Source organism: Drosophila biarmipes, chromosome 2L (genome assembly GCF_025231255.1).
Source record: "Drosophila biarmipes strain raj3 chromosome 2L, RU_DBia_V1.1, whole genome shotgun sequence".
Lineage (NCBI taxonomy): Eukaryota > Metazoa > Arthropoda > Insecta > Diptera > Drosophilidae > Drosophila > Drosophila biarmipes.
In genome coordinates, this window is record NC_066612.1 from 20,569,112 (window position 1) to 20,586,384 (window position 17,273).

Consider the following 17,273-nt stretch of genomic DNA (forward strand, 5'->3'; position numbering starts at 1 on the left):
TGAGCCTCCGATTCCGGGCACCCCTCCCGCCGGCCGAGGGCTCCAGCTTGGGAGTTTTCACGCCTGAGTCCGTGGTGAAGTTTTCCCACCAGCTCACGCAGTCAGCTGCGAGACGAGGTTGGCTTTTCTGGCTTTCCGAGCTTCGCTTTTCCAGAGTGGCGCCGACTCCCTGAACGAGTGCTCTGTCATACCATCTGTGATACTGGGAGAGAGCCAATAAGGGGAAATTCTGTGGGAACAGTCTGCCATTGGCTCTTATACAGACGGGAATGAAGAAAATAAATATAACAATTGGTGGAAGGCAGCGAGGAAGTCGAGGAATCCTACAAACAATAACAATAACAAAGCAGAACGTGTAGGTAGCCCGATGGCTACAATCAAAACTCCTTGATTTTTCTGAAATTTTAATATAACATATGTAATATAATTATTATTTCTACAAGGGTTTACGGAGTCTGCAAAATTTTTAAATTTATTTGTATATAATCTTTGCAATTATGATTTTTAGATTGGTTCAAAATAACAAAACCAATAATGCTTAATTTTGCTGAAAAATACTAATTTTAAGCTCTGTACGCTTATATATTATTGGTGTTATAATAATGTAAAAAATTAATAACTAAAGTGTATTCTGTTATTTTCTTGGAATAAAATAGTGTAAGCTAAACAATGTAAATTTTGATAAAATTTTTTGATTTTCGGATGTGTCTTTTGACTTACAAATTTTAGGAATTCACAATCTTGTTTTTAAGCTTTTCTGATTAAAAATAAAAATTGCATTGTCTTTAATATCTTTTATATATATATTCAAATAAACCATTTCATTTTCACAAATTCTCATAACAGACTGGGGTGTTCTGTTCTCTAATGAATTTAATTTGTGTATGTTGAAGAACGCTTTTGAAGAATGTAATCACTTTGAAATGGGCCTTTTTATTTGAGATTATTTAATCCATATGCACATGTAATAAACAATCCTAATGAACTGCAAATGCCGGTTAGATAACTCGTGGCATCGAAAATGTTTGTATCTGATTTATTTCCCAGCTTCCTTAATTGACATAGAAAAGTGTATGAATGTGATTTAATGATGAATCCCGTTTACTTCTAAGTTTATAAGCGCGTAAATCACATTGAAAATATAAATAAAGTAGCTCTGGTTCCTTGGCTGGGAAACCGGTGAAAGTGGTGCGCTCTCTCGCGACGACTTTCCCTTGCGCTCTCTCGCAGCCCTCTTTCTTTCCCCAGAGAGCGAGGGAGAGAGTATAACAGTTTCCCGAGCGAAAAACGAGGCACGAGGACGTCGCCGAGAGCAGTGACGAACGCCGCCTGCCTTTCACTTGGCGGAGGCGTCTGCCTGCCTGGAAACCCGTCGAGCGTTGCGGGCGCAGCAGTTGAAAAGCGTCCGCCGTGAGCGACAGACACGCCGCAGTCGACCCGTTCGAGCCCGCTCGCCCGCTCTGATTCGATTACATCCGATCGGGCTCCGATCCGCAGCCCCGCCCGTGGAGCACTCCGCCGGAAGGACTGCAGTCCGGAGTTACTAGACCCAAAGAGGTGGCCAGTAGGTCAGCCAACGCGTACCAGCCCCTTGGTGCCCGAGATTCCGCGTGGTTCGTGTGTGTGGCGAGGGAAAGTGGCGAAAGCAGGGGGCAGTACGTGCCGCCATCAGGATTTTGCGAGTGCGCCGGGTAACGTGAGACGGGAAACGGAAAACGGGAACTCCGGAAAACAACCTGAAATCCATTTGCCGCAATTTGAGGCAGCAGCGACAACAACATGTGTAAGCGCTAACGAGCGCGAGAACGCGAACATTTTGATTGATTTTGATTGACATGCCACTCAACGCATGCCACCCACTGCGAAAAAGTGACAGAAAATAAAAAAGGGGAGTAAAAATAAAGCAAGCACCCAGCTCGAGGAACAAAAACATCGCCCCAAGTATTCCACCAAATAAAACCAAACAAATAGCTAGCAAATATTGAATCGTTTGGAGCGCTTTCGGGTCTAAAAAATAATTGCCTCGAGGGCTGTCAGCGAAAGTGCCAGCCAAACAGGAAAAACTACCCGCCACACAGGCCCAGAAACAAAATGCAATCAAATCAAGGCCCATAAAAACCGCACAAAACACGCTCGCATAAAGGAAAGAAAAGCCAGTCGGAAAATAATACAAAAAATAATAAAACCCACAGCATCAGGCGGCTAATCAACTACAACAAAATAACAAAAAATATACACATATAAAAAACGCTGAGTTTGGTAACTGTTTTTTTCGCCTCAGTCGGATTTCCTGCTCCCTTGCTGTGTCAGTGAAGTGGTGTGTTTCATTCGTGTGTCCTTGTGCGTGTGTTTCTGTGCGCTGCGTATCAAAAAAGGATAAAATATGCCGGCATTGATTTTACCCTGCGACAACAACACCATCGGCTGAGCAGCAGCCAGGACGGCAACAACTTTCATAATAAGGAACGACGAGGGAAAGTTGCAGGAGTCGAGGGCAAAGTTTTCGGACATTTTCGGTATGTTGCTTCTAATTTCTGCACTGTTTTAGTTATTCCGCTTGTTGTACATAAAACTCAACAATATTGCTGTCAAAGTTCTGACAGTTTGAACTTTTTATATGCTCGAACTGCCGTCCTATCATCCCGCCCTGAGCTTCGGGTCGAAGGAGCCCTGCCCGATATTTGTTATGCGGAAAGTTGCCTGTATAATTAGGTTAAATGCCTGTAAATAAACAAAAGTGTTCGATTTAAAAGAGTTGCCCACGCAGAGTTTGGCATTTTGAGGACTGGCTGCTTTTGGGGATTGGGAATGAAGTTTCGCAAGAAGTTTTATCCGGACAAAAGAGTTCGCACAACTTTGGACAGGAGCTCAAAATAATAAAATGGGAGATTGTTGCTCACGGATCTGCAGATCAGCTGTGAAATGTTTTCAGCATTGTTTTATTGCCTTAATCTGGGAACTTGCTATTAATTTGTTCAGCATTCCATTAGGCTCGAGTAAACTACGGCTGTCAAACGGCTTGCCAACATGATAAAGGCCCTTTGATAGGGTCATTTAATTGGCAAACACACAAAGTGCCCAAAGTAAAACTTGCTGATTTTTAAAATGTTTGTGTTGCGGCTGCTGTAAATTTCGTAAAGGGGAAAGGTGAAAAACCACAACAAAGGACCTCCGCTCACCCCGCATTTTTACCCTCCCCAAATGTTCGAAGTCGGCACTTTTCGGGGCAACCGGGGCTTAAACTGCAAATATTTGGAAGCCCACCGAAAGTCGTGTGTTTGCCTCGAATTAAATGGAAACAAGGAAATGCCGAAGGCAATGCCTTTTCAACGCTGACGGCGTGCAAATGAGAAAATTCATTATTTAACATTAATTAAGGCTTATTATGCACATTATCAACACAGTGGGCCGAGCACGCACACACGTACGTCGGTAACCGCATTAAGTGTCAGTCAAAGACTCGACTAAGTAAACACAAGCCAGTGGCAGCTTTGCCCCGTACACTGTGTGTGTGGGCGGCGACACAGTGCGGTTGATTGTCAGCGAGCGTGTGTGAGCCTGTGGACAACTATCAGCCACACCAGCTCACCAACACACGGGCTCAGGTGAAAGTTTTACTTTCCGCACAGCCTCGAACCCCCAAAAGGAAAGTCAGGTTCCTAATTCAAAGCCCATCGGAGGAAAGCGAAGGGATTGGTGCCCGGCAAGGAGAAAACAGGAAGCAAGGCGGCAGCAAAAAAGCTCAGGGAACAAGCTGAAGTCTGGGTGGGTTAGACTAGCGGTCACTTGCTGTTAAACAAAAATATTTCTGAAAAGCAAACGATCAATCAGTTTGCCCTTCAAAATGCTGGGAAAGCATTTGTCAGATACAATGAATACATTTTGTACGGCTAAAAATTATAATTAAATAAAAGTATAGATAGTTTAAAACCCCTCGGTTACTTTGTGAAAATTTTTAAACATTTTTTCTGCGAAGCCATCCATTTCGCTCCAAACCTGTTTGAAAGGATGAGCACGCCCGCTCTGATAGCCTGCACCGCCGCTGGGCGGAAAAGGTGTCTAAATTATTCAGTAAATTGTTAAGTAAATAACACGAAGGGCGCACGTTAAAAAGCAACCAAAAGCAACAAAAACGGCAGCCAGAACAACAGGCACAGACATCACACCGCCCCCATCCTCCCGTGTCTATGGGCCACCGAGGAAATTTACCTCTCATATGGCCATGGCGATGACGATGATGATGGTGATAATGGTGGTGATTCTGGGCTGATGATGATGCCGATGCTCTGCAACTGAAGCCAAAGCACATGTTGACACGCCGCACAGTTCACGGCTCAGCGGAGTCGCCGGCAGCAAATGTACAATTAAATAAACACCAAATGTGGAATGCTAGCCCCGAGGTTTCCGAAATGGGCGGCCAGAACGGAACGGAACCCAACGAAAACAAAGCCGGAAACGGAAGCAGCTATGAGAGTTCAGGCGGCTGGAACGACGCACTCTGAGCCCAGTAAACAATAGCGAGAAATTTGTTGGCCCAGGAGCAGGAACCGATGCAGGAAAGTCGAGAGTAGACAAAGGCCCTATTGACTCACCTCAGTGGCCATTCCGCCCTCAAAGCGGCAATAATTGTGGAGGGCTCTGGGTGGCAGAGCTACAAGTAGCAGAAAAACTGCACTCTACAGAATCCAGTGAATGATTTCGCATAGATATTTGAAAATTCAAATTCTTCGGGGTGGCTTTTGAATTGTATTTTTTTGGGGAGTTATTTCTGATTTTCACTTTTTTTTATATGTACAACATTGTCTCCCCCCCTTGCTTAGTATACTTTGGAAAATATTTAGAGCTTTATCTGTTTATTGAAATAAAGCTGACTGAGAAAAAATAAGACTTACATGAAGTGTGACAATTATATACATTTGTTAAAACAAGATTAAGAAAATTTAGAGCAGTCCTTTTTAAAAAACAACAAGAGAATTCTTTGCGTTCCTGAATTTTGGTAAATGTCCTTAAGTTTTTAATTTTTAAAATTAAATTTTCAATTCTTTTTCAGCACACATACCTAAACTCAAGCCTCAATAAAGTGTACTTTTCATTTTTTTGGTGTTTTATTTGTTTCTATAAAAAACGTATTTTTAATTATTTTACATTTTACAAGAAAAATTTGGAAACAAATATTTAAAGGAATAAATGCTTTACTTTATCTATTGCCTTTGCGATGTATTCAAATCTCGGCCAGGAAAGCCTACTTCCCTCTGACTCTGAAATGTTTCCTGTACAAACTTGGAGTTGGCCCCCTGCAACAGCAGAATCGCTTTCCGAGTCAACGAAGGCATCTTTGGGAGCCTGGGTCGATCGTGTAGTTTTCCGCTTCCTACCTTGTGGCCGTGGTTTTGGCAATTTCAATACATTCTTGGTCTTGGATCGCACGGGCTTGTGGGCTTCGCTTTTAACCTCTTCAGCCTTTTTTAGGCGATCAGAGCTGGACACGCGATAGAAATCCTTTTCGACTGGGACCATTTTGCGCCATAAGGTGGCGGCCTCCACGGCTAACAGGCCAGGATTGCTTTGCAGGATTTTGCGAAGAAAGTTCTTATAGGCCGGGGCGCTATTTTTGCGACGAACCGGCACCGATGAAGCCCCTTGTTGTTTGGGGGACTTTTTCGGAGTCACCACTTCGCGTGCCTTTGTCTTCAACCGCTTAACAGGCTTTCGCAGCACTTGAGTCGACTTATTCAAATTAGTTTGAGCTTTGACCTTTGGTTTCTGCTCCTGAGGCCTTTCATTAGCCACGCCCTTTGGGAAATCTTCATCCGGGTGAAACCCAACAGCCTTATAGATATCATCACGGTTCCCCACTTCGTTAAATAATTTAAGGACATAGTTCTCAGCCTGAAAAACTTCTTTTTGCCTGGGTGTCATTTCAAGCCATTTATCAAATGCTTCCTGCATATTATCAACGGGTCTAGTGCCGTGAGCCACGGATATATCCTGGAGAAAGTTTTCGAAGGGGTTATTGCTCACCGACACTGAAGCAACCGGTTCGAGGCCATTCAGATCAGTCCCAGAATAAAAGTCCATCACTAACTTCTGCGTTTGGTCCGCTGACTCGTTCGAATAAATTATACCTACTCTCCTATTAGCTTGCTGTGGTGCAGCACTATTTTCCTCCTGGTCACTGGAGATCGACGTACTGGAATATGCTAAGTTTCTGGCCTCTTCAAGGACTTGAACGTCATCTGGTGATGGTTCACCCATCTTCTTCATACCTTGTCGTATTATATTCGAAAGCACGTGTTCCAGTTTAATTTTGGGCTTGGATTCTTGACCTGTGTTTGATCTCTTCGACCTCAAAATTGGTGGCATTTCCTGACTTAGTGTTAGTATCTACGCTTCCTATTTATAGCAGAGATTAATATCTTTCACAGGATGTGCAACACAGAAAATAGAAGCAAGGTTGCCGAATGCTTCCAAAGGAGGCTAGAATTAGAAGACTTCTTTGAAACGCCTTGTGTAAGTTTCGGCCTAACCTTCTATTTTCTATGCAACAACTGTTTTCAAAAGAAAGCAAATGGAAACAAATATTTACCTTGAGTTGGAATTTGTGTACTGCCTCCTACACAGACTGAACACAACTGGAGAAAAGTAAAGGCTTGGGCAACTGGGACTTTTTACACTTTCAAAGCAAATGAAAATGTATATTTTTGTGGTAATTTTGGACCTATAAATATTGAAGATTTATCTGCCGCACACCGAGTGGGGTAGGCAGTGCCCCTCCACATCCTCCAGAATCTGGGCCGCAGAGTGCTCAGACGCAAATGACATGCAAAATAAGCGGCAGAACCAGAACCAGTGGATCCGTGAGCAGGAGCAGCCGGGCCACTTACTGAGCCCCAGACATCCGCCAGATAGGGTTTATTAGGGCACCGAGCCGGGCGCCGTAATTTATGCGGGTTTCGAGTAAAAATGTTTGCATAAACTTTATGCAAAAATATGCTCTGGCCAACGCATGCTGGGTTTTCATGGTTTGGTTGCTCGGGTGGTTGCGTGGTTGGGTGGTTGTGTGGCTGGGTGGCTGAACTAAATGTGCGGGTGGCATGGTCTCTTGCCAGCTAACTCTTGGCCCAGGCACATTAACAGAAATTGATTTTCGATTTTTCCCCCACTCGCTCGTCCATTCTGCTCGGAAAGAATGTCCGGAAAATGCTTCCTAGCTGAATTAGAAAATAAAGCAATTTGTTTTGCACATTTTGTGTCGTTTCGGTTATCCTGGAAAAAGTTCGATTAGTTTGTTTTGCATTTGTTTCAGGCGTTGGGTGCCGATAATGTTATTAATGTTTATATGTAGTGGCCAGGGAGTTTATCGAACTCTCGGGCAACATTTTGATTTTGAACACTGGCCGAAAAAAAACCTTTGGCAACACATTGGCCGAAAGTTTGGCATCAGGTCGGGGGTTTTAAAAAGTTGGCCAGAGTGGGCTTGAGGATTGTCCGTGAGTGTTGTTTTTTGTTACACACATTTAGCCACTGTTTTCGGTAATCCTTCTCAGAGGGACGGGCTGAAAGGGGTCAGGTTAGCTGGCTTTCAACCTTTTTGCACTTTACAGTAATGCACTTCGACCTCGCGCGGTTTCCTGAGAGTTCAGATGGAAGAGTTGCAACCCGGCTTACTTTTTAAGCTTACTTGATCAAATATTCTTTTAAACGGTTTTTGAATTATTTGCTTCAATACTCAATACGTTCTTGCACTTATCTGCTGCTCAACATTTTTTACATTTAAGAATCGAAAATTGTGATTACAATCCGTGGACCAAACTATGGTTTATACGCACTGGATTTTTGAAATTTATAATAGGCGAAAGATTTATCTACCAACTAACGAGAATTCATAGTGACCCATAATAACAAACCACTCTGTGCACAACTGAGATGTAAATTTTAAAATTAATTGTAATTTAAGTTCGTTTTACTTCCCTTTAACTGACGAGAACTTTTATTGGGGTGTTTCCCAAATAAATTCCTGCTTTTTTTCCAAGTTTCCTTTTTTACCATGAGCCATGGGAACAGGATGATGAAATTTAGCATTTTTATTCGAAATTAATCAACGAAAATTTTGTATTTAAGAAAACAAAAGTGTTTAGCTGTATCATTCGGAAAATGCGAAATGTAATGGAAAGGAAAAGAAACTGAAAAGTGAACAAATTATTTTGACTACCCCTATATATCCCCATATATATGCATGTACACTGGCCTGAAAGCCAAATGATGGTAATACATATTTCTTGCTACACTTACATAACTTTGTAGGTCACAGCAATTGGCAAGGTGCTAATTTGGTTTCCACATCTCGAGATCAAAGACTTTGTTCGGGTTTTGCCTGCTGCGAGCCATTCGCTGCCCCCCACAGCCTTGACCACATTCCCCGCTCAAACTGACCGTGACCAGAAACAAATTGGCGTGCAAAGTGCTCGACAAATCAATTGCAATTACCCGGCAGTCTGCCATCGGGGAAATGGGGCCAAGTTGGGGTGCTGGGGGCTGTTCGGTCCAAATGTAAAACATTAAATAAGTCCATTCTGCGCCTGTTTTGCGCCGCAATGAGCCACGAGCTCAATCAGAAAGTTAGCCAAACAAATTGCAAACGAAAACACAAATGAGATACGCTTTCGCCAGGATGCGATGCTTTCGGCCGACTTTATTTCTGGCTTTGCATTCACTTTGTTTTTCCCCAGCCGAAAAGCGGCAACAACAGGAAGGCGAAAAGTTGAAGGAAAATCAGGCAACAATAACAACGGCAAGGGCTTACTCCATTTTTCCGCGGAGAGCGAAAGCAATTTCCGTTCGTTAAACCTACATTTCGAAATTAAATTTTTTACACTTGAAAAGTTCGCAGCTTCAAATATTTTCATTTTGCCTCAGACGCGGCGCAATTATGCGCTGTCAGTGGGGGTGAGTGAGTGTGGAAAGGCCCGGCAACCCTGGCCCACTCGAAGAGAAGCCTGGCAACCCAAACCCCCAAGTCGAAACCCATTTCTGGAAACCTCCCCTCCTGAGCAAGTGAGTTGTAAATGCGCTGTAAGGTTGTGACGCCTGTAAAACTTGGCCCTTGGGTCGAGGGGGGATGGATCTGAATCTCCGACTTACGCTTTCCCTATGAGAAGTCATTGAAGAAACGTGCTTAATTATTAACTACAATTTGTTCCTTATTCCATTGACTTTCAAATGCCAATAGAGTTGCCATAGAACTGTTTTTGTACAACTGAAACTTATATGTTGACTAACTGTTTGAATTGGTTAATTATTTAAGCAATCTTAAAAAGAGATGAAAAAAGAGATCCCAAATTAATATTTGGATATAAAATATTTTTCTTTAAAAGCGCCCTAATCGAAATACCAAAAAAATTTCATGGGGTACTAAGCACAACCATCAACAACGTGCAGAAAAATATACATGAAAATATTGCTCAAACAAATGCCGAGCCTGAGCACGCCCCCGACCTTTAACACCGACCACCCACCCACTCATTGCGTCTTCCGTTGAGAAAGGCGGGGAATAAAAAGTTTAGACTCTGTTTGCTGTGGTTACCCCTCGTGGTCTGTGGGGGAGGACTGGGGGGAGAGCAAACAAAAAATGCTGGCGAGTATTAAATGTCTATTGGGGAAAACGTGGAGTGCCCGAACTGAGGCCTCGACCTCCAGGAGCTGAAAATATTATGCTTGCTTTTCATTATGTTTTCGTCGCCGGGTCGACACCATTTCTTGGCAGCTTAATTAAGGCATTACTTGTGTCATCGATTTTGGGAGAGCTTTACTTTCAGCATGGTACGGGTATCTGATCACACAGGCCGAGTCGATCCCATCTAATTTATATTATCTGCTTAATTTATGTGGAACTCGAAATTGCAAAACAACAACCCTTCCCAAAATGAATAGCACCCACACCCTCACTAAGTCGTTAGGCCAGAGAAAAGGAAACGTTGCAAAAATTGCTACAAGGAAAAGGATCCAAGGACCGCCAATAAAATCTGTTTTATTTGCATGCCCCTGGCGCGGGCAGGGACGTGGCTTTATTTTTGGTTATTCGAAAGGGGCCCGAGGCTAATAAACGGACAATCAGAATTCGAGTAAACTGGATGCAATTTGAGCTGAGAGAAAACGGAATTAGGATGAAAGTTTACGGCGTTTTTATTGGATTGCAGTGAGAGCTTGTTACTTACAGTAAACAAGAGGTTGGACTTTGACCGCGTTGCAGGAAGTTCAAGTTGTAGCCGTGAAGTGGCCCAAGAGGTCAAAGGTCCGCAGCCACGCCCCTGTTCCTGCAGGAATGCATCAAGAAAAGTTGGGCGACGCGTCTGGCATACTACGACGCCATTAAATAGAATATTTAATTTTATTGTGGCCCCCGCAGCCCTCTGGCATTGTCCTTCGTCGCCAAAGATACATCGCACACACCCACAAAAGGGTCAGGACGCTCTCACAAAATGAAGCGGCGCGCATTTTTCGAGGCTTAGCTACAAATTTAAATTCCGAGCATGCTGCTGCGAAGGCTCCCAAGGCATCCAGCATCCAACACATATTTACATATTCTTTCCCGTCTCACTCACAAATTTCCCCCAAAGCCATTTTATATTAAAAAGAGGAACAAAACAAAGTGGAACGAAAAGTTTTACACATTTCTAATAAAAACCCTTTTTGGTTGTTTTTCAATGCCTTTTCCTTCTTTTTTTCAGGTTTTGTTGGGCCACTAAGCCGCGGATGATTAAAACGATAAAAAGGTAGGTTGATGCAAAAATTCTGATAGCCTTAAAGTATTATTTCTGGTGCACAATCTACTAAGTACTTGTATGCTTTCCAAAAATATTTTCAACTCATAAGGTGACAGTGAAATGATTGTTCTGAAAAGATAACTTAAATACAGGTTCATTTAAGTAGCCTTTAATACGTTTTTTTGACTGCTTGTTTCTATGCAAATCAAATTAAATATGTAAATCAAAAGCGACGCCATGGCTTTGAAGTAAGTTTTCAATTTGCCGTAATATTTATTTTCCTTTGTGCTTTTTTGCCATCGACCTGTCATGGTCCTGGCCTTATTTATTTATGATTACATTTATTTATTTATAAATGTTACATGCACATATGGGCGATTCGTCAAAAACGCCCGCAATATTTCATTGGGGTTTAAAAACAATATTTATACGCCTGCGGGCCAAAAGTAAAACAGAGAGTTTTTGCTTGTTTGTTGGACTTGCAACTTTTTTCGCCTTCGTCCTTTCGGCTTTATTAACTGAACGACATAAAAACGGCCACAAAAATCGCTGGCAATAGCCATGTAAAAGTAGCGCAGACAAACGCCATCCGCAATAAAAACGAAATTGATTTATGAGGAGGCTTGAAATGTTGCCATTTTGCCATGATGCCGGCGATTTGAGACCGTATGAAAACCAAGAGCAGCTTTTATCAACGACCTTGACAAGATATATTTTCGATCCTTAAATATTCGCTTCAACCTATGACCCCTTTACCTATGATTTATTTTAGTATTTAACTTGCAATATCCTAGTGATCATATGTTTAATATGGCAACCTGGGAACCCTAGTGATCTAGGGTTTTGAGCAGTATTTTGTTCCACTCATCGAAAATCACGATTAATATGCACACAAGATAAAGAAACGAAACTGCTAGCTGGTTAATACACTACTTGAGCTGAGTCGATGTTTCAAAATAAATCAAAGCAAAATACTCTTATCGATGAGGAATATCTTTAATCTTACAACAACTTTAAAAATACTTCTAAATGCCTAAACGATATTTTTAAAGCCTGTAACACCCAATTTAAAATACGCTCGGCTTTAAATACATATTATGCTTATAAAAAGCCGTATTCTCGCGGTTCATTATTATTCCTTATACACTCTATTCTCGCCAGTTGTCTCCAAGTTATCTCATTAGATGTACTTGAGGTTGGCGAGGTGGAAAATACGGAGGAGAATGGCAACATTTTAATTTCTTTTTAATGCGGTACGAACTCATGGTCTTAGCTTCTTGCTTGGGGTAGGCCAAAAAATTAATTATCGTTGGCAAACACGCTCGGCGAAGAGGGTGGAAAGCGGGCGTGGGCTGGGCGGGTAAATCGTTGCAAGCGAATTGTAAGCCGGTGGAACTGAGGCTCCGCGTTTTTCATTACATTAGCGCTCTTAAGCTAAAAATAAATTGCTTATTAAAAAGCCTTCAGCCCATGCAGGCCAGGTGGGTGGCTTGCGGGGGCGGGTGGTGCAGATGGCGGAGCCACTCATTTACACTTGAGGGGGCACCAAAGCGATGTGGGGGGAGCAGTTAGCAGTGACAATGCGAAATAGAGCGATGGAAGCAGACATCCAACTGGGTGCGAATGACAAAGCCGCCAGGAATCTCTTACTCCCGTCTCCCTGCCAGTCTGCTCCCCTTTCTCCGGGTTCAAACACCTCCCACTATCACCCCTCGCTTTCTCCGCTAAGCGCGAGAAAGTCCTTGAAGCAATCGACTTAATGCCTGGCTGTGGCGTTTGTACATATTTAGTTTGCATTTACATGGCACACCCAGACACATCAAGGACATTGGCATAGAAAAGCACTGGCAGAAAACTGTGCTATACTGAGTTGCCTTAAATATAGAATAAACCACTTACACAACAAGTTATCTTTTCCGTTTTTTATTAACAATTTGGCTGAATTCTTTTTATTTTTATAAGACAATAAAATTTCAGAATGAAAATTTTAATGAAAAAATTTCCTTATGTTATAATAACTTTGTTATTTTTATCAAAACGTTTGTTCTGTAGTAATTTTCAACTTTTGGCTTTATTTGTTATAATTTTTACCTTATGTACCTTTACCTAGGTATTTTTTTTGGTAGCCCCTCTGTTCTTAATGTACCTGATGTTCCTTGCCCCACTATTTTTTCCTCAGTGTCTGAGGCGCTAGAGAGCACATTTAATTTTCTACACATTGCACCATGTCCTGATAGATTAACTGGATATTGGGATGCCACTCCACCCGTGTGTATACGTATGTGCTTCGCTCGAAATGAGCGCTTTATAAATATGTCCTTGTCAGCGTCCGAGGTGGGGACAATTTGCCACTCCCCCTTATCTCCATCTGCGCCAGGACCCTGCCGGGATCCTGCCAGGACCTGAGCAGGGCTGATTGGACGGACCAGAGTTCGAAAGTCAAGGTATCCTCCCGGCCAGTGAGGCTGAGTGCGTGTGCTCGTGTGCGTATCCTGCACGCTCCAATGAATTTTTGTCAACGTGATTCGCATTAGAATGTGTATTCAAATGAGCACATAATTTGTTTGTTTGCTTGCTACCCAGCAACCCCAAGTCTGTGAGCATTAAGATATGTCTACATGTGGGATTGGACTTCCTGGGAACGACGTGATCGACCTGGCGATGCCAACTATTAGATAAATCGGTCGAGTATTATTGGGAAAATAAATAGAAAAACGTTGTTTACCAGGATGCCAGGTAAACAATTCCGGCTTTCTTCTTCTTTTGTTCAGCAAAAAATATTCCCATCAACGGCATTTGTTCGTAATAAATATAGAATCGTTATAAAACGTCCCTAAATCGTTGCTCCAAAATAATACTGAAATTTTCAAATCTGTTGAAATGGAGAAACTGATTAAATTACAAAAAGAATGTGTCTGCGACACACTGTCTATCAGTGGGTATCACTCCGAGGCATAAATATCGGAGCGTGCGGAGCTGAGTATTTGGCATTTTATGAGTGCAATTATCTGTGGCAGGGAGTGTGTGAAATAGAGACCCTCTGGGGGCAGGAACCGGGTGTGGGGCCTGCGCTTGATATAAATTTCAAACAAATTACAAATAAATTGGAGTTGTCGTGGCTGCGCCATTGTCAACCCCAAAAGCAATCGCTGCCAAGAGGCCCCACTAGTAATTTAAAATATGCAAATTTCCCGGAGCCCTGTTCCAACCCTCTGAGCCCAGTCCCACCCACCACTTGGCGGAGTATTTATTGCGATTCGCTTTGTCGTCGCCGAAAACAGTTTTAAAGACAATTTTCATTGGGGTTTCCCCAGCTTTTCCAACCCACTGGCAGCACCCACACTCACCCCGCCCCCACATCAACCATAACATTTAATTTACTTAAGTTCACTAAGCCGCTTTCGGGCCAATCACTTTGACGAATATTGTGTCTGGGCCGCATTTTAATTAAATGTATAAACCCATGTGCAGCCTATACGGTGTTTGTGTGTATCTGCGGCCGGGCTTATCCTTTTGTCATTCTGCCCTGGTTTTGTTTGTGTCTTATGTTTGATTGATGGGCTCGTGCAACTTTTTGCGGCCAGCAAGTCAACGCGAATTGATTTAATGCGAAATGCATTTGCTTTTATTATTACTTGTTGGGGACTCTCGTTTGATGGACAATTCGCGGACACATTGGTTCCTCTGATTGCATCTGGTCATAAATATAAATTCTTTAAAGCGCCCATGATTGAGTTGCAGTGCTGCAGGCAGAACAAATGTTCCTCTGGGCTGTGTAAATCATCGCGCTGATGAATGGCCGGCAATAAATAAATTAAAATCGTTTATTGAAAAACGAGATCGTTGTTGAATAAATATTTGGAATACCACTTCTTTTACACGATGTTGTGCAGAGCTCTTCTAAATATTGTTCTTTTGTGCCTCTAAATATTTTATACCACTGTTGTTGGGTTTTATTTCAAAGTTTTTTAGTTCACTGGGATTGTTTGGCTTTCCCTTTTAATTTTGAATGGAAGGCAAGCGCACAAAAATAAAAATGGAATGGCTTGCTGCACTTTCAAAAATTAAAGTACACCTTAGCTAGGGCCCAAGCAGAAACTCCTTTTTGGAAACTTGTTCCGGCAGTTGAGCAATTCGACTTTGGTGCCCTCATAATTTTTGACTTTCACCAAAGTAACGTCAAAAAAACTAGTTGTTGGCCATGCTTAGATCCTTCCTTTGCTTTGAGCCAGCTTTATTTTCGCGCATTTGCTGTTTGTATAAAACAATAATAATAAATTGTGTGCCAATTCAGAAGATGGCTTTTGTCGCTTTGACTTTCCCCAGCTCTCGTGCCACACCCACTTTCCTGCCCCTCCCCTTACCGTTCCTGTAAACTTTCACTATTTGTGTTTGTGTTTTTCGGGACCGGAAAGTTTTGTGCCCTTTTGCATTGAATTTATTTGTTTGTTTTTGCGCCAAGGGGATTCGGGCAAATTATTTAAGCCTATTGAACCTGCCGGTTGCCTGGCTGTGGTAATTGCGTAACCAAATAATTGCTGGCTTCTTGATTTTCACCCTAACTACTTAGCCCGGCTTTATTAAATTTACAATGCGAACAACTTGTAGTACCCCCGATGCGAGGGGTTCTGGGTGCGAAAGGAGGGCGATGTTATTAAACATTTTCCTCCGAAACTCGGCATTTAAGCTCAGTTTCTGCTTGTCTTTTTCGCCTTTAGCCCGGATTCGGTGGCAATAACCCTCCCCTTGGCCTTCGCCCTATGGGTTGATGGACTTTTCTGACGATTGAGATTGAGGCGAACCGAGCGATGCAGAGGGCCCAAAGGCACAAGGAAACTGGCGCCATTTTGTATTCCGCACATATATACCACATACATTTATATATATAGACGTATTTATGTTGTGCGAGTGTGAGTGGCAAAGTGACGATAAAACATTTGCCTCGATTGCTTAAGTATGCCATACCAGGATGGAGCCGGCAAAGCTCTGGAAATGAGGGGATTGCCTCGAGGAGGCGGGGCTGATGAGCAGCTTGTTCCTGCACCCTAGCGAGTTGGGTATTATGATACCATTACGTAATTCTACGAGCGAACGGGCGAACGTACGCCATCAGAAAAATTGTGCAAACTCAATTATTGATGTGCCTCGTTGGCAAATCAAATGCGAGTTCGAGTCTCAGGTTTCAAGTGCCGAAAAGGGTTTTTGTTTAAGGGGCTTTAGATTTATAAGCCGCATGCAGGAAAATTGGTTAAGAGCATTCGAATATCAATTTCCGCAGTGGTTTCATCGACTCACTAGCTGCAAATATACTTTTCAATAATGCTAACACATTATAATCCGTTTTATTCACCTATCACATATTCCATTCTTTAGCAAAAGTTAGCTTGAGAAATTGTTCTTGCATCCCTTGCTCTTTAGAACTCTTCCAAGAGCCCCTCCCAAGTTGTCTTTTTTTAAGTGCACCCCGAGTCACCCTATGGCTTTACGACAGAACGTTAGTTGGCAGTCGAAAAGGCCAGGCAAGCTGCTCGGTGCTCTGTTAATTTAAGTAAAAAGCATTTTGCCTGATGTGTTTATTTGCCACGCCTACCGAAGAACCTCCCCCGGCCACGCCCCTCTCACTCATACACTCTTACACACATGCGGAGCGTTATCCTGGTGGCCAATATTACTGATAATTTAGTTGGTCTCTGTCCCGGCAGCGTACATTTATTGTTTGCCATGTAGCAATGGCTCTATATGTGGCGGAGCCGGGCGAGTGTGCCTGTGTGTGTTAGCCAAGCATCCGTGGGTGAGTGTGAGTGAGCTTGCCAATGTGTTAGTTCATTTTTGGCCTTTTGCCAGGGCCGACACATTGGCGTCCCTTTATGCGAAAATGAGTTGGGGCAATGTGTTGGGTTTGCTATTTTTCGCATGTCTTTTTTCGTTTTCTCATATCATTATGAAGCGCTTGAATGGGTTTTCATGTGCACAAGTGTGCGTGTGCCGCCTATGTATTGTCTGAGAGCGCATACAGGGCGGCTAATATATTTGGCTATTGATTTAGAGCGCCGATAAGTTAAATATAAATAGATTCTATCAGGAATTTAATGCTGCAGCGGCGGAAGGATGCGGAAATGGGAAAGATAATATAGACTGGTAATATTTCCCAACGAAATATTTAATAGCGAGGCTAGACCCTTCAATTTTAGTAGGGGAATGCAAAGCTAACACTCACATCACATTAGGTAGTATACCCCTACTTCATGTTATTTCTACTTTAGTCTAAGCTCCACCAACATTTATCTCAGTTCACTGCTAAAACAAAGTTATTTTAACATTTTCGGGTATTTTCCAATTTGGGTGTTGCCCGAAAATTCACAGCCAGCGCTCCCATGTTGTATACAGTCCGTGCACACACACTATCTGTGCTGGCATTTGTTTAACAATTATGCAAATGTCCCGGGCAGACATGCAAATACATTTTTCGGTAAATAAAACATTTTCGCGGCAGCTTTTAATGCTGCCAAA

The 17,273-nt window shown here is 42.7% G+C and overlaps 2 protein-coding genes across 2 annotated transcripts in view; one reads left to right on the top strand and one right to left on the bottom strand.

The window, feature by feature from the left end:
- The first annotated feature begins 1,403 nt into the window (after window positions 1-1,403).
- The window catches only part of LOC108034058 (uncharacterized), a 44,365-nt gene continuing 28,495 nt past the window's right edge, over window positions 1,404-17,273 (top strand). The window contains exons 1-2 of the mRNA XM_044094011.2: window positions 1,404-2,516; window positions 10,728-10,772. The gene's annotated coding sequence lies outside the window, so the exon portion shown is untranslated. The remainder of the gene's footprint in view (window positions 2,517-10,727; window positions 10,773-17,273) is intronic.
- On the bottom strand, window positions 5,087-6,727 carry LOC108033379 (uncharacterized). Its single transcript, XM_017107699.2, has 2 exons — window positions 6,587-6,727; window positions 5,087-6,393 (listed from the first exon to the last, which is right to left on the bottom strand). Exon 2 carries the CDS (start codon window positions 6,361-6,363, stop codon window positions 5,176-5,178), a length of 1,188 nt encoding a protein of 395 aa, XP_016963188.1. The 5' UTR covers window positions 6,364-6,393; window positions 6,587-6,727; the 3' UTR covers window positions 5,087-5,175.

Coding starts and splice junctions, on each gene's coding strand:
- LOC108033379 (XM_017107699.2), bottom strand. CDS start 6,363: ATGCCACCAATTTTGAGGTCGAAGAGATCAAACACAGGTCAAGAATCC.